Below are 25,718 nucleotides of genomic sequence, written 5' to 3'. Positions count from 1 at the left end.
CTTCTGGCCACCCTGTCCGGACTGCGCGGCCGGGCTGAGGAGGGGGGCGTCGTCGTCAGCGAGGGGGGCGGCTCCCCCGTCTCTCCCTCCCTCCCTCCAGCTCCCAGGCAGGACAAGCAAGCCAGCACCAGTGGGAAGCGTGCGCACCATCATGTCAAAAAAAAAAAGAAAAATTGACTCCGAGTGCGGGGTATTCCAAGAAAAGTGGACTTCTGATTATTTTTTCACGGAGTACAAAGAAAGAGCTGTTTGTCTGATATGCCAGAATTCAGTGTCTGTGTTCAAGGAATACAATTTGCGTCGACACTACCAACCTCAACATAAAGATAAATATGATTCTTTGGTCGGACAAGTGAGAAAAGATAAAATATTAAGACTGAAACATGGATTGACAACTCAGCAAAATACTTCTGTGAAGCAAAAGCAGCTCAATATATCATCACTTTGAGCAAGCTATCAAGTTGCCAAGCTCATAGCGCGCACTGGCAGAGCATTCACAGAGGGAGAATTTGTTAAAGAATGCTTTCTTTCGGTGGCCAAAGAGATGTGTCCAGAGAAGGCGCATTTATTTAGCACAGTGAGTCTTTCAGGACCTACAATTACACGAAGGATTGAAGAAATGGGGGAAAATTTGAATCTGCAGTTGCAAAACTCCTCAAAAAAACTTTGCTATTTCTCATTGGCACTCGACGAAAGCAATGATGTTCGTGATTCTGCACAACTTCTAATTTTAATTTGTGGGACAAATGATTCTTTCAAAGTCACGGAGGAGCTTGCTGCACTGAAAAGCATCAAAGGAACAACTACAGGAGAGGATATCTATGAGAAAGTTTGCCAAACTATGAATGATTTGGAGCTGGACTGGGGTAAACTATTCAGTGTGACAACTGATGGTGCTCCTAGCATGGTGGGGTCCATGAAAGGAGTGGTTGCACACATTAACAAAGAGATGGACAAACGCAGCCATTCACATCCAATAGCCATACACTGCATCATCCACCAACAAGCACTGTGTTGTAAATCACTGAAGCTGGACTCTGGCATGAAAATTGTGGTTTCTTGTGTTAACTTCATTAGAGCTCATGCACTAAACCACAAACTTCCTGACTTCAAGCACCAGTTTTTGTCAAAAAGGCCCTTTGTTTTGGCAGGCTTTGGGAATCACCCAGTCTATGTAGCAGTGTACACAGCAGCTGGGGAATGACGTGATGTAGTCACTTGTACCTAGACCTTAGTTTAAAATGTGGAAATAAATTAGGTTTTGATTTTTAAGAAGGCTTTTTTTTCCCTCACGATCTGATATAATTGTCTGAGTTTTATGATGCAAATGGGAATTTCTAAACAAGGAAATCTGACTGTGGATTCCACCATGCCCTCTGTATCTGTTGGAAGGTGATCTGGATCACAGGTGACTTGTGGAAATACAGTCTTAGGACACAGTCATTTACATCAGTACTGATATATTCAGTATATTTTTTCATTCATACCTTTTCCCCACTCCTTGCTGGGCTGGAGAGGTTATAACGCCTTATGAACTGGTGGTGATAATGTTCTACAAAAGGCAATATCCAGTAGTCTGAATACCTACTATAATATCAAATAGTTGGGCATAAAACTGCCTGAACTTTGGCTTTTCTGCAATTGTATGACACAAGTTTTATTCTGAAATTTGTCCTTAGTGAATTTATTCCCTACCCTCCCTCCACTGTAAACCAGTGCAGATGAACATCAAACTGCAAAGCAGATACTACGTACAAATGGATCATGAAGAGAAAAACTACAGAAAAACAAAAAGACTAAATTAATTTCCACATTTCCTAGTTTTGCATTCACTTAGATCTTGTATTTCACAATTATCTTGGAATTAGAGGGGTTCTAGTAATAAGCCTGATTCTCTATCATAGAATTCTATAATAGATATCATAGATATCTATCAATCTCTATCATATTATATTCTCTATCAAAGAATCATAGAATGGTTTGGGTTGGAAAGGACCTTAAAGATCATCTAATTCCAAGCTTCCTGCCATTGGCAGGGATACTTTCCACTAGACCAGGTTTCTCAAAGTTCAGTCCAACTTGGCCTTGAACATTTCCAGATATGGGCCCAAAAGATGACCCAGGAAACTACAGGCCCATTAGTCTTACTTCAGTCCCTGGGAAAGTAATCATGGAATCATAGAATGGTTTGGGTTGGAAGGGACCTTAAAGATCATATAGTTTCAAACCCCCTGCCTTGGGCAGGGATACCTTCCACTAGAACTGGTTGCTCAAAGCCTCATCCAACCTGGCCTTGAACACTTACAGGGAGGGGGCATCCACAACTTCTCTGGGCAACCTGTTACAGTGTCTTACCACCCTCATCATAAAACATTTCTTCATAATATCTAATCTACATCTACCCTCTTTCAGTTTAAAACCATTGCCCCTCATCCTATCACTGCACTCCCTGATAAAAGAGTCCCTCCTCATCTTTCATGTAGGCCCCTTTTAAGTACTGGAAGGCTGCTATACGGTCTCGCCAGAGCCTTCTCTTCCCTAGGCTAAATAACCCCAATTCTCTCAGCCTGTCTTCATAGGAGAGGTGCTCCAGCCCTCTGATCATCCTTGTGGTCCTCCTCTGGACTCATTCCAACAGATCCACATCCTTCTTATGTTGGGGACTCCAGAGCTGAACGCAGTACTCCAGGTGGGGTCTCACGAGAGCTGAGCAGAGCAGAGGGGGAGAATCACCTCCCTTGACCTGCTGGTCATGATTCTTTTGATGCAGCCCAGGATGTGATTGGCTTTCTTGGCTGCAAGCGCACATTGCCAGCTCATAGTCATTTTTTCATCCACCAGTACCCCCAAGTCATTCTCTGCAGGGCTACTCTCAATCCACCCATTGCCCAGTCTGTATCCATATTTGGAATAGTCCTGACCCAGGTGCAGGACCTTGTACTTGGCCTTGTTGAACTTGAGGTTCACACAGGCCCACCTCTCAAGCCTGTCAAGGTCCCTCTGGATGGCATCCCTTCCTTGTAGAGTATCAACCACACCCCCTAGGTTTGGTGTCATTCACAAAATTGCTGAGGATGCACTCAATCCCACTGGAACAAGCCCTTCTAGAAACTATCACCAGCCAAATGAAGCAGAGATTTGGGAAAAGTCAGCACAGATTTACCAAGGGCAAATCATGGCTGACTAACCTGATCACCTTCTACAGCAAAATAACTTCTGTCAACATTGGGAGAGCAGTGGATGTTGTTTGCCTGGATTTCAGCAAAGTATTCAACACTTTTAAACAGCCTTCTTTCTCCTGAACAAACTGGCAAGATATAGACTGTATGGGTGGTCTGCAAGATGGGCAGGAAATTGTCTGACAGGCCACACTCAGAGGATGGTGATCAATCATTTTTCCTCAGGCTGGCAGCCTGTGACAATTGGGGTCCTCCAGAGAGCAATACTGGGCCCCACGCTGTTCAACATCTTCATAAATCACCTGGATGATGAGATTGAAAGCACCCTAATCAAGTTTGACGATGACACTAAAGTGTGTGGTGAGGTGGACACTCCAGAAGGGTGAGCCATCTTACAGAGACACCTGGATAGGCTGGAAGAGTAAGCTAGCAAGAACAGCATGAATTTTAACCATGTTCTAAGCACCATGTCTACATGTTTTTTAAACACCTTTAGGGATGGTGATTCCACCACCTCCCTGGGCAGCCTGTTCCAATGCTTGACCACCCTTTCAGTGAAGAAAATTTTCCTAATATCCAATCTAAATCTCCCCTGGCAAAACTTGAGGCTGTTTCCTCTTGTCCTGTCACTAGTTATCTGGGAGAAGAAACCTACCCCCACCTGTCTCCAACCTCCTTTCAGGTGGTTCTAGAGAACCTCCTTTCAGGTAGTTCTAGAGAGTGATAAGGTCCCTCCTGAGTGTCCTCCTTTCCAGACTAAACAACCCCAGTTCCCTCAGCCACTCCTCATAGGATTTGTTCTTTAGACCCTTCACCAGCTTTGTTGTCCTTCTCTGGACACGCTCCAGAACCTCTACATCCCTCTTGAAGTGAGGGGCCCAAAACGGAACACAGTATTCAAGGTGTGGCCTCACCAGTGCTGAGTACAGGGGGACAATCACTTCCCTAGTCCTGCTGGCCACACTGTTTCAGATACAAGCCAGGATGCTATTCGCTGCCCTGGCCACCTGGGCACACTGCTGCCTCATGTTCAGCTGGCTGTCAACCAGCACCCCCAGGTTTTTTTCCTCCAGGCAGCTTTCCAGCCACTCATCCCCAAGCCTGTAGCTTTGCATGGGTTGTTGTTACCCAAGTGCAGGACCCAGCACTTCTTGTTGAACCTCATACAATTGGCCTTGGCCCATCAATCCAGCCTGTCCAGATCCCTCTGCAGAGCCTTCCTACCCTCAAGCAGATCAACACTCATTCCCACCTTGGTGTCATCTGCAAACTTAGTGAGGGTGCACTCAATCTCATTTTCCAAATCATTGATAAAGATATTAAGCAGGACTGACCCCAATACTGAGCCCTGGGGAACACCACTTGTGACTGGTCGCCAGCTGGGTGTAACTCAATTCACTACCACTCTTTGGGCTCGGCCAGCCAGCCAGCTTTTTACCCAGCGTAGAGTACAGCCATCTGAGCCATGAGCAGTCAGTTTCTCCAGGAGAATTCTGTGGGAGACAGTGTCAAAGGTTTACTACTAAGCCTACTACTAAACCTGCCAAGGTCCAGGTCGACAACATCCACAGAATTTCCCTCATCGACTAGGCAAGTCATCTTGTCATAGAAGGAGATCAGGTTTGTCAAGCAGGACCTGCTTTTCATAAACCCATGCTGGCTGAGCCTGATCCTCCAGTTGTCCTGTACGTGCCATGTGATGCCACTCAGGATGATCTGCTCCATAACCTTCCCCGTGACTGAGGTCAGGCTGACAAGCCTGTAGTTTCCTGGATCCTCCTTCCAGCCCTTCTTGTAGATGGGCATCACATTTGCTAACCTCCTGTCTTTTGGGACCTGTCCAGTTATCCAGGACTGTTAATAAATGATGGAGAGTGGTTTGGGGAGCTCTTCTGCCAGCTCCCTCAGTACCCTTAGGTGGATCCCATCTGGCCCTTGTGCATGTCTAAGTTGAGCAGCAGGTCACTACCCATCTCCTCCTGAACTGTGGGGACTAATGTCACTTCCAACCTAGGTTATTCTATCATTCTATGATCTAACATTTGACTTTTTCTCAGGTTTGCTGAACCTAGTTTCATCTTGGCATAAGAGGAGATGACTTGTTGCTGAGGTGACAGAAAAACATGCCTCAAGGTGGTCAGTCCCTGGGTAGCAGGGTGTATGGAAGGATTTGGGCAGGTGCCTAGGGTAGTTATCATCTCCAATAGCCTGGGATTTTGTGCCTGAACAGGCAATTAATCCTTGTAAACTGACACGCCACCTGATAGAAGGGTGCCTTGCCTACCCCCATGAATCCCAGCAGCTCCTAGCACCATTCTGGGGCTTTTCCTGTGCCTATCGAGCCTTCATTCAGCATTATCAAAGGAGCATGGCTGAGACAGGGACCCAAACCACATCTGAGGACATCATGATTGAGACAGGGAACCAAACCCCAGCTACAGAAAATAAAGGAAAGTGAGAAGATTTATGGATCAAGATAATGGCGGACTAATAGGGAAAACAAAAGTTGCATGCACACAAGGAAAGCAAAAAGATGAATTCATTCACTGCTTCCCATTGGCAGGCAGATGTCCAGCCACTTCTTGGAAAGCTGGGCCTCAGCACATGTGGTGTTTGCTTGGGAAGACAAACACCATAACCACAAATGTCCCCCCCCTTCCTCCTCCTTTCCCTGAGCTTTTATTGTTGAGTGCAATGTCATATGGTATGGAATATCTCTTTGGTCAGTTTGAGTCAGCTTTCCTGTCTATGCCCGCTCCCAACTTTTTGCCTACCCTCAGCCTATTGGCCTTTGGGTGAAGGGGGTGGAGAGAAAAGCCTTGATGCTGTGCAATCACTGCTCAGCAATAGCCAAATCATTGGTGTGTTATCAACACTATTTTAGCCACAAATACAGAGCAGAGCACCATATTGGCTGCCATGAAGAAAATTAACTCTATCCCAACCAGACCCAGAACAAACTGGTAGAGAACTAAAACATCATGAGCCTAAAATCTGTTCAGGATGCATGCTTCTTTCCATTACAGTGTGGTCAAAAGTTAGTCTATTCTTTTGAGCATTCAAAGCTAGTTAGTGACTTGATTTTGCTCTTCCCTCTCTTATATCTTATGTTTGCAGAATATTAGAACACCACAAGCTGAAGGAGCTACATTATTAGAAAACTACAGCACAATGTTTCTAGTTATTTTGTACTCTCAACAGAGCTATTTTAGTCTGGATGCATCTCTGAGGACTCTTTAGCAGCAGTGCTTTTAGTTTGACAGACTTGTAAGGAATCGAGGGAGGTGGAGGAAGACTTGGCTAATGATGAAAGTGCATTAAAGGAATGCTCTGTGGGTTGCAGGTTTAATGGTGTCTGCATGTGACATTGATTTTAATTTTCTCTGTGGTTATCTGTATTTTGTCCTTTGAGGTAAAAAGGGTACAGCTCTAGTTTGGATCATATCAGTGATGTTGTGTTTTAACATTTCTTATAACTAGAACATGACTTGAAGGAGGACTGAAACATGGCTGCAGAGTAGCCTTGGTGAGTGTGTGATGTGGCCCACACAGCCCTTCCAAACTCTTTTAATATTAGTATCTTGTAACCCTTACACTTATTAAACCTCACACCCACTGTCCTGTGATCATCCTGTCTCCATTCTGATTGTGTGACTTATTGCAGGTTTCCTTAGATCTACACTGTTGGGGGTAGATCCACCAAAGATCTTAAATATGAGAACATTTGGCTTCTGAGTACCCTGTGGTCCTTGGCCTGAGTTAAACCTCTAAGCTCCTTGAGCATGGAGGTGGTAGAAAATTAGGGACCCAGGAGCAAGGTTCACAAGAAGTCAGCAAATTGAGTGGGCCACTAACTCAGCCAGTAAGTTGAATACGCTGGAGGGGTGAAATCCACACTTTAAAACAACCCACCCCTCAGTCTCTAATGTCAGGTTGAATGCAGGCACATCCTTCTGCTTGGAGTCCTCAGCCATGAGCACTCTGGGTGTCTGAGGAAGATTAACACCTCTCACTCATTTAACAAAATATTTCTGCCAAACTTTGAGGAAGGTTTTGTACCTGAATTGCAAAACATCTTTTTAGGTCTACTATTAGGATCTAAAAGGGAAGGAGGTATGTCTGTCACAGAGAAAAAGATGTAACCTAGCTTTGACATGCAAACTGTGGGTTTTGGATTGGATTGGAATAAAATTGGATGGATGCAAGCACTGCTATCCATTGTCAATGCTTTTGTACCCAAATGTCTTCTATGTAGAGTTTCACCAGTTTTACAGTATCTGCTGGGTTTGGACACGCAATTCAGATAGGTAGGAAAAGTCCCAAGCAGAAAGTCTTGCTTAAACTGCAATGAGAAATGAATCTTTATGGCTTTGTTGGATTTAGGGACTAGGTGCTCCAGTACAGGACCATTCTGATACTGCAGGCTATCAGGTTTGTTAGGGGAAGACATGCCTGAGTGGTTAAATTGGACATCTCAAGAATATTGAAATGTTGGGATCAGCCATTTAAAGCAAAACTTAGATGTCTAATGTGCTTTGGAATATTCCAAGAAGTTTTATGAGCTTTGTCTTTAAAACTGCAAGTCCTTTAAACCTACTTTTAATCTGTACAAAAATTAGGATTGCAGAAAGGCCCTGATCATTTGGAGGCTCCACTCCTTTCTTTAGTCTCATTCCTAATTAACTACTGTGATGCTTCAAATGAGAAGATTTGATGACTGTGAGGCTCAGTGTTTTGCTATAGCAGACTTTCAGGAATGTTTTTATTATTTGGAGACAAGGCATCAATGAGCAGAACATATATAGTTGCAGGAATGTTTTCTAAAATTATCCTGTAGACACAAGTCTTGAGACACAATGTAGTGCCTCAGGAGAATTCTACCAAAGTCTACATGCAATCCCATGCTGCATTGTCTTCTGTTTCAACATAGATGAGTAAATTTGGATTTACATCTCTCACATTTGTGATTCTTGGGAGACTGTGGGAAAACCTACCCAAGTTTATAAGAGTGAGTAGCATTATATTTTTGGGGTGGGGGGATAATAGGCACCTTAGTCCCACTTACAAACTAGTGTCAGAACTTAGCTTCTTTGCTAACCCTTTCTTCAGTTGGGCAATATATCTTGCAAATTCCAGTGTGCCAGCACACAGTGCTTACCTAATGCTGTGTAATGGTGAAAGTACATAAAAGCCTGTTGTTATGTGTTTAAACAAGGTGCATCAGCAAAGAAAGTTCTTTCAATGGAATATTTATACTTTACATTAGCCATGAAATCTTGGAAGATTTCATTAAAACCTTTTTAAAGCCCAATACTTTGGTATATTTTTTCTACCTGAGTAATAATTTTGGTATTATTACACACTAAGAAGGGATTATGGAAATCAAAGCATGGTAAAAATGGCAGTAATTATAGAGCTTGGTTTTGTTCTTGTAGAAGAATGGCTGCAGAAGTGTGGCCTTAGAATCTCTAAAGATCTGCACACTCCAGGCCTGGCATTAGAATTAGAATTGTGCTGAAGTTAACAAGAAAGGTAGCCTTGAGCTATTCTTGAATCCTGAGACCAAGTAATTATGTTGTGCCAACAGGCTGTGGCTGTAACAAGCTACAGCTGTTGGGAAGGCAGGTGCAAGGCCAAGAAAGATAGGGAGCAGTATGGGAATATAGGAAGTAGCAAACCACAAGGCTGAAGCATAGCAACGCAATTAGCTACATGGATAGAATGCTTATTTTAGTCATGATAATTAGGGGTGTGAGAACAGCACGCGCTTAGAGGCTACTAAACAATTATTTTTTTGCTTTAAGAATATGCATGTGTATCGAGTCTATATAAGTAGTGTTAGAAACTAATAAAGTTGAGCAAGATGCATAACTCATATTGAGTAATTTCTTGACTCCGGCAAACCCTTTTCCCAACAATTGGCGCCTGAATGACGGGAAAGCTGGAAAAACTCTGCCTTTGCATTGCGACGGTGGGCTTTGCGAACTGAGAGTCGCTGAGAGGAGTTCGAACAGGAAGACGTCCGTAAGAAGTAAAGGCGTCTGAATCCGGCATTGACGTCGTGCGCGGACCTGCACCGGTAAGACCGTTTTTCCCTCGATAATGGAAAGGGAGGCAGCACTCACGCTATTATCTGATATTCTTGCTAAGCGAGAGGCTAGCGTGAGCACAAAGAAGCTCCATGAGCTCTGTAGGTGGGCGAAGGAAAAAGGACACTTAAAAGACCCGCAATTGCTGTTTAGTGTGACTGAGGGGCGAGAGATCGGGGATTCCCTTTGGTATGCGATCCTTAGCGGCAGCAAGTCGGCCAAGGACTTGGGACCAACCTGGCGGGAGGTCATGAGCCATTTACGATCAATGGTTGCAGAGAAAAAAATGGCTATGGCTGCCTCAGACCTCCTCGGTAGGGAAACCGAGTCGGAGTCTACCCGATTATTTGGTCAAGGCGTTCCGTCTGCGAAAGGCATAATTGTGCCTGTTAAAAATCTGCGACAGAGCTATTACACCCGACACCGGAGGGTGCCGCCGCAACGGGTGCTCCACGCCGACCTGAAAGCTACCGAGAGCCGCCCCCCCTGCTAGATGAGGAAGAGGGTACTAGGGCGGGTCCGAGAGCACCTCTGAATGAGAGCGCAGAGTCCGATAAAGAAAATGAGCCCACCACAGCTTCAGCTGCCCCGATGCCCCGTCTCCGAACAAAACCGTCCGACCGGACCTTAAACCGCTTGCTGCAGCAACTGAACGAATGCCATCTGCCTACTGCCGGTCGTGATGTTCAAGTCCTGACCCAGGAAGGCGTTATCCTCCAGCCTGCCGCTCCCCAAAGTCGTTGGTCTGGGGTTATACGAGACGCTATATTGGCGGGAGAGTGGCAGGCTGCTTCTGCTGTTGCATGTCCGGTGCGGACCACCACTTTACCAGATGGTTCAGCAGCCACAGCATGGAAACCTTTTGATTGGAAGTTTATGCAGCAGCTGCGACAAGCCGTTACACAATATGGATTACAATCTGAACCAGTCAAACACCTGCTGAATTATTTGACTCTGAAATCATGACACCCAGTGACTGTACTTCGCTAGCCAGATTGCTTCTTACACCAGCACAGTTCCCCGCGCCCCGCCAGCGTGCCGTGCCGTGCCGTGCCGTGCCCCGCGGCTCCCCCCGCTCGCCCGCCCAACCACCGCCACGGATCCCCCCAGCTGCTGGCGAAAAGCGGAGTCCAGAGTTCGGCGTGGAGCTGCAGATCGCACCCCCGCTGGTGGTAAAACCGCGTAGAGTAAATCGCGGCAGGACTCTACGCTAAATTCCTCTCTGTGAACTACGGAAGACCGCGACGAGTAAATCGTGGCAGGGCTTCTCCGCGCTGATATCCTTTCTGTGAGAGGGGGGAGCTCTGAGAAGACCGCGATGGAATTAGACGCGACAATTAAACTGTTAACTGGCATCCTCCTTAAGAGAGGGGAGGGCGTTAAAGAGACAGAAGTGGAGACCTTAGTTCGCTGGGCACGAAAAAAGAATAAGATCCCCGAGCCCGCGTTATTGTTTAGTATTGCGGAATGGAGAGTAGTGGGAAATTGCCTCTGGGATACTACGATCGAGGGAGGCAAAGAAGGAAAAGAAGCTAAAGCGTTAGGAGTGACGTGGCGGTCGATAGTTAACACTCTGGAAACTATGAAGGCGGAAAAAAAAAAAAAGTAGCGGCGGCAGCCATAGAAGCGTTGGGGTGATGTGGTAGAAAAGCCGGTGGAACAGAAGGGTGATTCACCTAAGCCTTCTCTCTTGGCTACACTTTTCGGAGTTGGGCATACTCGTCCTATGAAGGGTATGTCCGCCCCTGCGTGTTCAACAGTGCCGGAGCTTTTAGATAAGACAGCGGACAACTAAAAGTTACTCCTCAAGAGCCTGCGGTAACTGAGCCGAACCCGGAAGAGGCTGCTGAGCATCCCCAGGAGGGCGGGGCAGAGAGTCCTGCTGCACCAATCACGTCAGGGAGGGCAAAAGCGCCGTCCGATGTCGTATCCTTCTGGTCCTGAAACATCATCGGACGAATTTGGGGAGGAAGGCGGGGAAAAGCCTTGTGATAACAATACAGAGAAATCCTTACAGGAGGTAATAGATAAATTAAGAAAACTGGTAAAGCGAGTTGAAATGAACCTGCCTACTACTTCAACACCTGTAATTCCTCCAGTTAGCCCAACTACCCCACCGATGCTGAAATTGGAAAGATCCAATTCTACAGCGTTGGTCTGGTGTTATTCGTGATGCTATTTTGGAGGGTGATTGGCAGGTGACCAGCTCGTTAGCTTGTCCAGTACTGATTAATAGTCGTGATGCACATAACTGGGACATGATTTGTGGAAGGTTAATGATCAGATTTTAGCGATGGGAGTGTTGCAACCTGCTCTTCCACCTTTTATGCTGATCCCTCAGATTTGGCAAATTGTTGTGATAGACTTGAAAGACTGTTTTTTTTTCATGATTCCCTTACACCCTAATGACAAACAAAGAGACCAACTAACGATGATTTGCAACTGTTCCGATCCTGGTTGCATGGCACCGAAGCCAACAGTCCTCAAACTTGTTCACCAGAACAGCGGGCTGCCCTGGAAGTTATGTCCCGCAAGAATCAGACTGGCTGGTGTGGTCGCTGAATGGCGAATCATCCGTTATCGTTTTTGGTTTGTAATGTTGCCACTTCACCTTTTGCCCTTATTTTGCAATGGCAAAAGAAAAAGGGGGAAAATACGGCGATCATTTTAGAGTGGTTGTTTTTGCCATTGCAACCCAGACATCGTATTTTAAGTCACCCTGAAGCAGTAGCGGCCTTGGTGAGAAAAGGAAGAGACAGGATTGTTGAAATTGATGGGACTGAACCGGCAGATATCAGTATTCCAGTCCGTGGTGATGATTATGAGTGGCTCCTGAGACATTCAACAGCCATACAGGAAGCCTTGATGGGCTATACAGGTGTTGTACACAACAACCGGCCAAAAGGACCTCTCTGGAAGATGTTAGAACATTATCAGTGGATTGCGAGACCGTTATGCTCAAAAAGACCAGTTAACGGGCCAACGGTGTTTACAGATGCAGGACGAAAGATGAAGAAGGCTGCATGTGTTTGGCAATCCGATAATCAGTGGCAGAAACAAGTGATCACCGGTGAACCACGGGACAACCTTCAAGCCTTAGAACTGAAAGCAGTGTGTTGGGCATTGGGAAGCTGGAACAACACACCTGTAAACATAGTATCAGACTCATTGTACGTAGTTGGTGTAGTACAGCGTATTGAAGATGCCTTGTTGAGAGAGACAAAGAACCAACATCTTGGTGAAATGTTTCTACAACTGCGTAGTACTCTTCGACAGAGAAAACATGAATTTAGTATTATGCATATTAGAAGTCATCAGTGGACCATTGGGTTGGGCGAAGGTAATGCTAGAGCTGATGAAGCAGTCAGCTATCTGGCAATAACTCCTCCAACAAGTAAGTTTGAAGAAGCTCGTAACAGCCACGAGATGTTTCATCAAAATGCAAAGTCTTTACATCAACAGTATCAAATACCCATAGCAGTTGCAAAGGGTATTGTCCGCTCCTGTCCTCCATGTAGTCATCATGGACCTGGTTTAGGGGTGGGCACTAACCCAAAAGGTCTGAAGGCACTTCAGGTTTGGCAAATGGATGTAACACATGTACCTGACTTTGGGAAGCTTAAGTATGTGCATGTCACAATTGACACCTATTCTCATTTTATATGGGCCACTGCACAAACCGGAGAAAAGGCATTACATGTGGAGAGACACTTAATGTCTTGGTTTGCTGTCATGGGAGTACCTGTAGAAATAAAGACAGACAATGGTTCAGCGTATAGTAGTCAACGAGTCGCTAGGTTTATGACAGCTTGGGGAATTAAACACGTTAAAGGGATTCCTCACTCCCCAACGGGGCAAGCAGTTGTTGAAAGGGCAAACCATACCCTGAAGGATTATCTTCAGAAACAGAAAGTATCGCAGGACATAGATGGAACTAAACGGTTGACTAAGGTGTTGTTTACCTTAAACTATCTCTCCCTTATGGAGAATAGAGAGGGACCACCTGTTGTTATACATCACCAAACAGCGCGAGGGAACCAAACAGCTGCAGTTCCTGGTTTGAATGTTCTGTATAAAAATATGGCTTCAGGTGTATGGGAAGGACCTAATCCGCTGTTATTTATTGGTAAAGGTTATTTTTGTATCTCCACAGATAAAGGACCTAGATGGGTCCCTAGCAAGTTTGTGCGACCTGTATGTCAAGATCAGAAGACAGAAGAGAAGACTCAGAGCGAGCAGATGGAATGAACTGTCTATGTTGCAAGGGATGTAACCCGTGGGTATTGTGCCGATGTATGCTATGTGGGGTAAAATGGTTCTGTAAGCCAAAGCTTAAATGTAAATGGTGAAAAGAGTGTATGTGTTTGATTAGTAACCGGGCATGAAGCAAGAGAAAACATACGACTAGTGTAATACCATGCTGATTGGAGACAGCATACATCATCAGAATCTGTGAGCACAGATTTGTGGGGTGGAATGTGAAAAAAAAAAAGAAAAAAAAAGGTGGAAATTGTAGGACTAAACATGTTTAAGTGGTGGACTTGGTTTACAGTCTTGATGAATTTTTTACCCGTTGGCCAAGGTATTTTTGACATCTTGCCTAGAACAAACATATGGGTGACATGGGCAAATATCACGGGAGTAACAGACTTGTTTGTCTGCAACAAGATGACAACCCCTTTAGAACTTGTTTAATTGGTATTCCCTTACAGGTGGATGAAACAATTTTTGATGGGTTTTGGAATGTTAAAACAGTGGATCTGACTTCCAATCAGAATGGTACATGTATGAGTCCAAATGGGCAATATGTTTGGCCTTCTATGCGTAATGCAGCGTGGCAGAAGACGGTTATTGAGAATTTAAATCAGCCACATCATTTACCTTTGCAGGAGTTAGACCTATTGGCTAGCGTTGTACCTGTTGAATATGTTAATGTTACTGCAACTGGTATGGCAGACTGTACCCACATGTCATCACCACTTCAACCCGTGAATGGCACTGGAGTAATTTGGTTTGGTGACCCGTGGCAGTTATGGCTAACACGTCAAGGTGAACGGGGGTTTTATACAGGGTTTCAAAATCTAACCGGTTCACCTAATTGGGGTGAATAGAAAACTGGAGGTTTCCATACAGATGTATCAGGGGGATATCAGTTGCCACCGAGACTCTTTTTGATATGTGGGGACAGAGCGTGGCCAGGAATACCTATGCATCCTGTCGGTGGACCATGTTATTTAGGGCATTTAACTTTGTTTGCTCCACGTATGAAAGACTTATTGAAAATAACTCCACAATCTCATAGATCACAGAGGGCACTGCGCACCTTTGATGAAACATGTAATGACCGAGTCGATCTGCAGTCTGTAACAGCAAATGTCCTAGCCTCCATATTTATGCTGGGAGCAATGACAGCATTAAATGCTAAAAATATACGAAGGTTAGCATGCTGGGGAGAGAAACAATTTAATCCTACATTGCAGATTTTAAGTTCGTTATCGCTTGATGAAGATAGTGTTAGGCATGCTACATTACAAAATAGAGCTGCAGTAGATTTTTTGTTATTAGCACATGGACACGGTTGTGAGGATTTTGAAGGGATGTGTTGTATGAACCTTTCCGATCATTCCATATCTATCCACAAGAAGTTGTCACAACTGCAGGGAAACATGAAGCATATTCTTGCTGATGATAATCCCTTTGATGAATGGTTGAGAGGATTGGGGATAATAGCTTGGTTAAAGATGTTATTGATGGAAGGAATACGCTTTGTTATAATCATTAATGTAATGCTTTTAGTTTTTAGCTGTGCTTTTTCTTGTTTAAAGAGAGTAGTTTTTAACATAACCAATCAGGCCTGGCTTGTGCAAAAGAAAAAAGGGGGAATTGTAGAAGCAGAAGCAGAAGTGTGGCCTTAGAATCTCTAAAGATCTGCACAATCCAGGCCTGGCATTAGAATAGGCCTGTAATTAGAATTGTGCTGAAGTTGCTGTGCTGAAGTTAACAAGAAAGGTAGCCTTGAGCTATTCTTGAATCCTGAGACCAAGTAATTATGTTGTGCCAACAGGCAGTGGCTGTAACAAGCTACAGCTGTTGGGAAGGCAGGTGCAGGGCCAAGAAAGATAGGGAGCAGTATGGGAATATAGGAAGTAGCAAACCACAAGGCTGAAGCATAGCAACGCAATTAGCTACATGGATAGAATGCTTATTTTAGTCATGATAATTAGGGGTGTGAGAACAGCACGCTACTGTTGCGACGGAGGGAAGACACAGTCACTCAATATGAGTGATCAGCAGACTTCGTTTATTGTCTCTTATAGTCACCTTTTATGCCTTCTTATAATTAGCTCATACATATTACAAAAGTTAAGCTCATTATTGGTTAGTTGCCTAAATACCAAGCCCACCCCTAGTTTCTCTTCTGTAGTTTTCTGTTCCCACCTGCAACATTCTTTTCCCACCGAAATCTTCCTGTTACTGTGTAACAAGGACAGCCAAAGACAGTGTATTTTGCTTTACTTCAGATAAGCTGAGAGCGATGTGCATTTTTGTCCAGCCAGCTGGACTATGTCTATGTGACCCTTTTCAGCTAGCCAGTTATCCATACGCTACTAACCAATTATATTTTTGCTTTACGAATATGCATGTGTATCGAGTCTATATAAGTAGTGTTAGAAACTAATAAAGTTGAGCAAGATGCATAACTCATATTGAGTAATTTCTTGACTCCGGCAAACCCTTCTCCCAACAGTTCTAAGTAAAGCATAAAGTGTCTTTAAAGAAACTGGTTTAAAACCAAACTAGCGTTTAAAATATAAGTAATATGAGTAAAATTTTGGGTTTTATTATAAAGTAAATAGAGAACTAGGCCATGGGTAAAAGAAACAGTATAAAGTTTGTATATATCTTCAGATTACTGCATTCCTCTTACCTGGAAATGATTGTAGAAATGGGGAGGTTAGCTTCCTAACACAGTTCTGGTTTGAGGAAAAATATACATGGTCTCACACCCTCAAAGCTGCAAGGTTCTAGCCCTAAAGTTCTGAGCCTGTTTTGACATGTCCTTTCCCTTGTGCCCGTTGGGTTACTCTTTCTTTCAATCCCTTATGAATTATAAAAGGTAGCCACAAGTGACAGTCAAACTGTAAGCAGGGATCACACAGGTATTAAATTCAGAAACTGACAACATAATTCACATAATTATTTTTTTCTTTGTGAAATACAAAATGTTTTGTATAGTAGCATATTCAAGAGCAGTGTTACTAAAGTTGATCTTCCACTTGACTACAGAAGAAAGTAAATAAATATGTGCTGTAAATATCAAATTAAATTTGAGACAGCTTGATGCAAATATTTTACATTTGTTGGAAGGGTGCAGTAAAAGAGGGACTGGAGAAAAGTCAAAGAATTATTCAAAAACAGTCTGCAGTTTACAAGAATACCGAAATTCTGTTTTGTAGCAGCATACAAAAGTAAAAAGCTAGCTTAAGTTGAAAAGTGTAGCTTTAGAGTATATAAAAAATTGGCAAATAAATAAAGTTTGAATGCATATCTATTTAAAATTATAAAGGACAGACAACTAACAATTGTATTAGTTATCATTTTCATACTTGTTTAAAAGCAGATGAATCACAAATGTTTTGGTTTTTACATGTGTACTTTTGGGAAGAATACCCATTTCCAGTGTTATGCATTATCGATCTGTTTCACAAACATATTTTTTAAACAACAAAGAGTATAAAAGATGCTTTACCCAATATTAAACTTGATGATGCATACTTTGGCACAAATTTGAAAAAAAATTTAAACATGTTTGAAAACTTTATCTGTACCCTACTCAAGGTTAGAAGTGTCAAAACTTGTGTGTGCTAGTGGGTCAGCGAATCAACCTTCCCACCTTCCTCAGCATCCCTCCTCCTTCTCCAGATACCTAAAACTATACAAAGGAAAATTAACACGTAGTTGAAAATAATAGCAGTCTTACAACTATTAGTTCAAATTTTTGTATCTGGAAGGATTTTGAATATGCATATAACTACACAATTCTTTAATAGAAGGGATGGATAGGTGCTTGATTTTGGCTTTCAGTCTCCAAGATGTCTTTATCTGCCTATCTTTTGTGTCCCACATAGTGAGCCTAAATTCTGAGGTTTTTCTATTACATGTTTTTAGCATTTTAGTTAAAATTAGGTGGGAAACTCTGTGGAAAAAATAAGTTCTCAGTTAAAGGTAATGATACAATTAACAGTGGGAACAGATATTTTTCTTCTAGTTGGTAGGTCTACTGAAGACTCTGAATCTGTGGCATGACTAAGCAGAAGGTAGAGGGAAGGCAATAATGTCATATCTCTCCTCTTTCCTTAAGCACTACAACTTCAGGTGTTGTAATGAATTTGCTATATACAGAGATACAAGAAACTTCCAGTCTCCAGTGAATTTATTAGTGATTTGTAGCAAGCATAAACATGCTATAAAAAGGTGCCATACAGAGTGCAAGATCTTCTCTATGACAACCTGGCTGCATCTATGCTGCATATCAAAACAGCTGAAAGCACCTGAATTGGTTACTATAATTCAGCAGTTCCTTTCACTGAAAAACTGAAGAGGAATAAAGGTACAGGTTTACCTCTGTTGCGACGGAGGGAAGACACAGTCACTCAATATGAGTGATCAGCAGACTTCGTTTATTGTCTCTTACAGTCACCTTTTATGCCTTCTTATAATTAGCTCATACATATTACAAAAGTTAAGCTCATTATTGGTTAGTTGCCTAAATACCAAGCCCGCCCCTAGTTTCTCTTCTGTAGTTTTCTGTTCCCACCTGCAACATTCTTTTCCCACCGCGATCTTCCTGTTATTGTGTAACAAGAACAGCCAAGGATAGTGTATTTTGCTTTACTTCAGATAAGCTGAGAGCGATGTGCATTTTTGTCCAGCCAGCTGGACTATGTCTATGTGACCCTTTTCAGCTAGCCAGTTATCCACATACCTCTGTGTAGAATTCAAGTGAAATGTAAATGCTTCTATTGAACAGATAGTTTGTGGAAGCAATACTGCTGTTCAAAATATCAGTAATTTTTTCAACTAAAAAATTTATATATTTAAAATGCATTAAGCCATATCAACTTAGTCACCTAATGAAAAATTGGGTTCCCTGTAGACTTTTATTGACTTAGCAGTGCTTGTTGTTTGAAGTTTCAAGTCTCAGAATTTGGGAGGGTTGTATAATTACTGGCATAATTAAAGGTTATATGATGTAAAGAGGTCAGATTTCTAAAAGCAAAATGGGTGACAATAATGAAAACTAATCCTATTTGGAAAGTTCTGATAAGTAGAAGGCATGTTTAAAGTGAAGCTCAAATGGAACTGAGGAATTGGTATTAATTTTAAAGGTAGTGTTTTGGATCTGGTCTGACAACATCATTCCTTTGGAAAGGGGCTTAATTGGCTTAATAGTGTTCGATAAGAATAGGAAAAGGTTGTTCTGTATTGTAAATTAAGCAGTGGGGAATGTTCTTGTTCTGATGTCTTTTATGATGTAGACAATTTTATATGTATTTAGGGTTTGTAGCTTGATTAAACCATGATTTGAACTATGTTTCACCTTGGATTCACAGTTACTAAAATTTTCATACAAACACATTGCCACAGGTATAAAGGTATAACATCACTATGAAACTTTTGAGTCAAACAAAATCAGGGATATATCAGAAATTTTGTCTCACAAGAGTAACTTTCTTGAAGTAAGTGAAAGGGGAGTACCTGTGGTAGAGCTGTCAGAGTTAAGAAATGTTTGGGAGGTGCAAAGGGCCAGATTCTTCTGGTTTAGCAGTACAGTGCAGCTACAGCTGTTAGCCTACTGCAGCCCTGTTTAAAGAGCAGAAAGATTCTTTAATAATTGAAGCACAAGTTCAGAGAGAACTAGTTTACATATTAGTAATCCAAGTATTCTGTTTTGCTATTGCATTTAATATTTGTGGATTTTTTTTATGTTGAGAAAGACTGAAATGACTGAGTTGACTGTATAAAGACAGTACTGTGAATCTTTTAAATATTTTTTTTAGTGGTGGAAATGTCTTCCTCAATAGCCTCAACATGTACAATTTAGAAGCAACCTCTATCAAAGTGATTTTTCTTTTAAAAGCATAATTGCCTTAAACTGAAGAAGGGTTTTAATGGAGAAGCATGAGCTGTCTCTCAACCTATTCACAAAATTTCAGCTATGTAGCTGATTTATAAACTTTTGTAGTTCTAAAACTAGATGAGAGTTCCAAATAGTGGCAATTTAGGAATACTTTTTTTTCCCCCAATCCTTCTTTGCTAGTAGCAGTATGCATCCTATGTTGTCCTGTTGGATAACAGTTCATATTTACCTATAAAACACCAAGACAGCTGTTGCAAGTTTTACTTACAAAGCTTTCAATTCTGGGAAGGCAGAGGAAGAAAGTATCAACTTCACCTAATTCTGTTTTCACTCTGTGACCTCAGTCAACTTCATTTGAGAATTTTATTAATTCTTTTTTTTTTTTAAATACAGCTAACAGTAGGACAAAGATAGTGGGAGATCACAACCTCCGACTCAAATAGTCCCCCCAAAAGAGGGCAAAATCCTGCTTGAGGAGCATGTGTAGTTAGTAGAGAACTTCAGTAGTGCTATTTGAGGATGTGTACTAATTTGCATTAAAATTGAGAAACTTGTAACCAATCCTGTGTATGATGAATGAATATGCAATGTACTATGAAGCATAAAAAGTGGACAGATGAGGGAAGAAGTTAGGGAAGACTCCATCGTAACTTCTGGGATCAGTCGATGGGCTGAACCTGTCATCTCCCCCATAGGGATGCCTATTGGGTAAGAACTTTTTTCTATGACTAACTTATGCTAGCTGCTATTAGATATATTGCTTAAAGCTTACTTGCAGTTACTTGCAATCTTCGAACCTTATTCTGTCACAAGTTTATATTAATAAAGAGTATTATTCCATAAAGTGTTAGTGTTAGTCCTTCGTGGGCACTAGGAGTTGCTGGCAGCGGGTAACATATTTGAATAAAGTGGGAAGACCTGCTGAGGGGTCCCCCTTATGCTGTTGGCACGTTTCCCTGAACAAGTCAGTCAAATCGCCCTCTGATCCAGCAGGACTTCTCAGTGAAGGGTCCCTATAGCGGGACATTGACAGACCGGTCAGGCACAAGGGTCTTGCCTTTCTTGGGATGCTGATAGACAGATCAAACACTAGGGGTCGAGAAAATCTCCCCTCCCCTTTGCATGACATAAATCCTGCCTAAATGATGTCTAAAAACATGGTGCTCTAAAATGGCTAGTAATATACAAATTCTTGAAAATTAAAGAAATCAGAATTAACACATAAATTCTACACCTGGACATATATTCCAATTATAATTTTATGTAGAAGATACAAAGGGACATGATAGTCCAAGTTGCAAAGAAAACCAAGAGTCATAGTAACAAACTTTGTGCCTTTCCTCCTCTGAATGTTGAGTCTTTATTCTTTCTGTAGGAATGTTATTTTTTATACAAACTTTTTCCTTCTTGTTGGCACTTGCAGCTCTACTGTCCCCAGTCTTTTGAAATCTGATTGTAATGATTTTAAAAAGCTAAATGGTTAATGTTTCTACTCTGCCTCGATCAGTCTGCTAGAGGCTTAAAACATATTTCCTTATGGCATAGAGAAGCAGTGTTTTTATTTGGATACTATGCATGGAATGTACTTTTGTTTAGCTTTTGCAGGCTTCAGTTGCATACTGAGAATTACTGCAAATTGAAGGAAAAAACAGGATCAAAAGCATATCTAGTAATTCACATTCTTTTACTCCTCTAAAACTAATCCTATTTGTTATATATAACATGCTGCTATCTTTAGCAAATCTACTTCTTGTTGACCTTTTCTACATGTGTGCACCTACTGCTTTTACTTATTTTTTGTAAGGCAGATGATTTGCAATATTTGTTAACAACATACATGTAGTCAAGACTTGAAATTGGCTTTTTTGTTTGTTAAATAAATGTAGTTCATTGCAAAAGAGACATATCACTGAATTCTGATGGGTTCATAGGAAAAAAGCAGAAGCTTAAGTAAATCACATCCAAAGTCAGAAGTATTTACTATAATGTGATAAGAAATACACATGTAGTTCAATTTTCTAGAAAAGAAAATTCTGGATTTCCCCTTACATCCAGAATCTGACCTTCATCCTTAAACAAGGTATCATTTAAAAATATCAGTTGCATAAAGAATTTAAAAAAATATAAAAGTGTCTCATTGATATACTTATCAAAAACTGTCTTCACTTTTAAGGCCATCGTGTGACACAGTCACCACATTACAGTGCCATAGTGTTGATATCTGAGACAGGAATAGGAGAGAGAGAACCCACCATAATGTAGAAAACCTCTGAAAAATTTCACTAGCATTTACTTGCTGTAAAATAGATAGAATCCACAGTCACAATATGTGCCTTTCTATTTATGTGTATCATAAATGACAATATTACTGTGACTGGATATACAGCATTTGTCAGAATATGTCTTTAATGCAGGTGTAGACATCATTGGTAGACTTGTATATATAAAAAAAGAGTTAATTTTAAAGTAGTTAGAAGGATATTGCAAATAATGTTGTATAAATGCATTGTTTAAGGGGAAATATTACTTTACTGGAAAATAAAGTCCTACAGACTGAGTTGGCACTAGTTCATCACTATGTCACTTTTTTTTTTGCTTGAAGACAGCTCTTTCTGAATCTCACTGAATTTTGGCCGGTTTTCAGGTTTGTAGGCCCAGCACCTCTGCATTATTTTAAATATTTCTTCTGGACAATTTTGTGGTGCTGACATTCGGTATCCTGGTACACAAAAAAGGGAAAAATATATAGCATTGATAAATGATACATATTGACAAATTTAAAAAGAAACTAGCAAAATTCAATATTGTTGTATTAAAAAAATATTATGCAGTAGAAATATGTAGAGGATAAAGAGTCCTGAAATGCCACTAAAGATGATGAAATCAAAGACCTGAAACCCTGTTCACAGTTATTTACTTTTATTTAAGTCTTTTGATTATTTTGTAAAAGGGAAAAAATACGTGGCATTTGCTGTTCAACCAGCTTGTCAATCTCCACCATAACTTAAAATTTTGTCTGAAATACTTTAATAGAGAAGATGATAGAATGATATAATTTTTTTCCCTAGCAGTTTGGAATATTTCCACTTGCATTATCTTAACTAATTTATTCTGGTAAAGCCTTTATTTGCACAGCAATCAATCCCTCCTCTCCATTTCACCTTTTAGTTCTGTAGCCATGGAAGCCAACATGCTATAACTCTGTCCTCAAGTCACTAGTCATTATCTTCCTTTTTGCAATAAGTCTATAAATCACACTACATCTCCCAGAAAGCTAAACAGCAATTAAGTAATCTTATATTTTTGCTAAAGTAGCTAAATAACCCATATGTTATTTCTTTGACATTTTTTATACTGTATGTATCTACAGCCCTATGGATCTACACAGCATCTCTTTTGCTCCCTACAGTTAACTACCTTTCTCCACTTGTTCTCGTGCTTGTTGGTTTGTCATTCCAGGGTACGGACATACTCCTAAACTGAAGGTCTCCCACAAAAGGATTCCAAAGCTCCATACATCACTCTCAGATGTGTATCTCCCTAAGGAAAGGAAAGAAAACCAGTGGCTTAAATTAGAGAATAATTAATGTATTACATAATTATGGCCACATATTTTCTGCAGAGGTAAGTGTTATTTTGGCAAGCTTTAAGCATAATAAAGCGGTAGCTCCTAATGAACATTCTTCAGATATCATGTTCTCCTGTATTTCAAATTGTAAGCATAAATTATCTTAAAAGTTAATATCTAGGAATAATATAAGCTAACCTAAAGTTCTGTAATTTGACAGAGACTTGTTACACAAAGCACATGGTTGAGAAGATCTTACTATGTTGATAATTTTCCATGTAAGTTAAGAATTTATTTCCATTTACTGCTCAAAAATATTTTTTATTATCTTTTAATATAAAAGGACATAAAAATGTCAGGTTTTTTTTTCCTTGTTTATAATAACTTTCAACTCTGAACATACTTTTAAAAAATGTACCTTTTCCAGTTCCCTAATATAACACGAATCCTCCAAGAGGAGCTAAAGTCATTGTAGTTCTTAATTGCAAAGAGGACCTGGGTTTCTTACTCTGAGAAACTGTTCTCTGGAAATGAATCTACAGTTGCTTCAACTGTTGTTTAATTTGGACCTTGAAGAACTAATGCACCCAATCAGGTTACAAATAAATAATCTGGCCTACTACTATATTCAACTATGCTTCAGACATATGGTAAAATTAAGATAATTTAAATCCAAACCTCTTTGTGGAATGAAAGCTTTATATTATGGGAGAAGGACAGCTTTTGGGGGAGATATTTCTATTTCCCTGATGGATTCACATCAAGATGCACGTTATATCAGAAAGTGTAGGCTCCTAGCCCTTTGTAACAGGCCCCATGAAAATGTTACCTTAAAAATCCATTTATCATAATTTTTCATGACTGTATTTCTTTGTTACATTCTATGAGAGTCTTTAGACTTAAAAACATACACATGTTTGCAAATGTGTGTTTGTTCATCTCTGAGCATTAAACAAACCAAACTAACTCACTTCTCTTATTTCCCCTTCCTTCTGCCGCATTTCCAGAAAGGCCCTATAATCCCATAGCTTGTGTCAAATTTTCAGCTAAACATTTTAAATCCACTTACACTAGAAAAAAGGAAAATACATGTAATTTATAGCAACAGTTGGTGATATGATAACTGTTCTGAAGTCAGAAAGTTCAGTTTACTCTTAAACTAAATATCACTTCCGGCTGACCACTCTACATTAGCTTGTGTGATTAGTAGACAGTAATTAGGGACATTCACTTTGCTTTTTGTAGTAAAATTAGTTTTCTTGTCTATATATCAACTCTCTTCAGTTTGGCATCCAGTAATTTAAAACTTTTCAATAAAGTAATTTGATAGATATAAGTGATTTTTTTTTAAAAGAAAGTACAACTTCTGTAAAATTAATTCTCTGGAGAAAAAAAGGGCATACCCTTTCATAAACAAATACAATAGTTTATTAAGATTACAACGAAGTGTAAAAGTAGTACTGGAAAAACATACATTAAAAGTGCATTTTAATTTTGAGATAACTGGAAGCAAAAATGCCCTAACCTTGGCCTAAATATGTAATTTTATTAAGTGTGTTTAAAGCAATTTTTCAGTTGCTGGAAGTGATGGAAATCATATACTCCCAAGTAAAAATAATGGCATGGAATGGCATTGAAGAATAACCACTGAACTAAAGGTTAAATCTTCATATGCTCCAGTAGCATCAAGATTTAATTCATGACTTCATACACAACTCTAACAGTTTCATTTGCCTTAATCCAGTTTCTAGACTTCTCAACCTGAATTTTTTAATTTACAATATTTTTGTGACTGCTATTAATGTCATGTAAGGTGAATCTATAAGTGTTTAAAAAAAGGCACTTTTATTTATTTTCTTCAGCACTGTATCATTCATGTAATGACCAAATGACTGTATTCCTCATTTTCCTCCAACCATTAAATTTTGCTAGTTAGAACTCACATGCTCAATGGCTGTCATGTAGATTTGAAATACTGTGCATTAAGTTCTGTTTCACTCTGGTATCCTTAAACACTTTCAGTTTTACCTATGCAAATAATACAATACTTATGACCATATTATTAGAATGGCAAAACACAAACCAATTATTTTAACTTGCACTTTTCAAGAGAGTGGAAAAAATGATCCATCAAAAAAACATGCATCAAACAAAATAGTGTGGTGGTTTGACCATGGCAGATTGCCAGGTGCCCACCAAAACTGCTATATCACCCCCCTCCTCAAACAGACAGGGGAGAAAAAATATAACAAAAGGCTTGTGGGTTTTGATAAGGACAGGGAGATTGCTCAGCAATTACCTCACGGTCAAAACAGACTCAACTTGGGGAAAATTAGTTTAATTTATTTCAATCAAATCCGAAAAAACACCTTCCTCCCACCCCTCCCTTCTTCCCAGACTTAACTTAATTCCTGATTTCTCTACCTTCTCCCACCAAGCGGTGCAGGGGAATGGGGTTATGGTCAGTTTATCACACATTGTTTCTGCTACTCCTTCCTCCTCACACTCTTCCCCTGCTCCAGCATGGGGTCCCTCCCATGGGGGACAATTCTCCATGAACTTCTCCAGCGTGAGTCCTTCCACGGGCTGTAGTTCTTCACACACTGCTCCAGTGTGTGTCCCCCATGGGGTCACAAGTCCTGCCAGCCAACCTTTTTCGGTGTGGGCTTCCCATGGGTCACAGCCTCCTTCAGGCATCCATCTGCTCTGGTGTGTGGTCCTCCATGGGCTGCAGGTGAATA

The 25,718-nt window shown here is 41.0% G+C and overlaps 1 protein-coding gene across 6 annotated transcripts in view; it reads right to left on the bottom strand.

Annotated features, from left to right (window-relative positions):
• Positions 1-20,054: 20,054 nt before the first annotated feature.
• LOC119140661 (tyrosine-protein kinase Fer-like) overlaps positions 20,055-25,718 on the bottom strand; it is a 218,753-nt gene continuing 213,089 nt past the window's right edge. For all 6 annotated transcript variants that reach the window (XM_037372176.1, XM_037372177.1, XM_037372178.1 and 3 more), the window contains 2 exons: positions 22,827-22,949; positions 20,055-22,128 (listed from right to left, as the gene is read on the bottom strand). In XM_037372176.1, the coding sequence (XP_037228073.1) occupies positions 21,974-22,128; positions 22,827-22,949 (278 nt within the window). In that variant the 3' untranslated portion in view covers positions 20,055-21,973. The remainder of the gene's footprint in view (positions 22,129-22,826; positions 22,950-25,718) is intronic.

Source organism: Falco rusticolus, chromosome W (genome assembly GCF_015220075.1).
Source record: "Falco rusticolus isolate bFalRus1 chromosome W, bFalRus1.pri, whole genome shotgun sequence".
Classification (NCBI taxonomy): Eukaryota; Metazoa; Chordata; class Aves; order Falconiformes; family Falconidae; genus Falco; species Falco rusticolus.
This window is presented reverse-complemented; position numbering and strand designations above follow the sequence as displayed.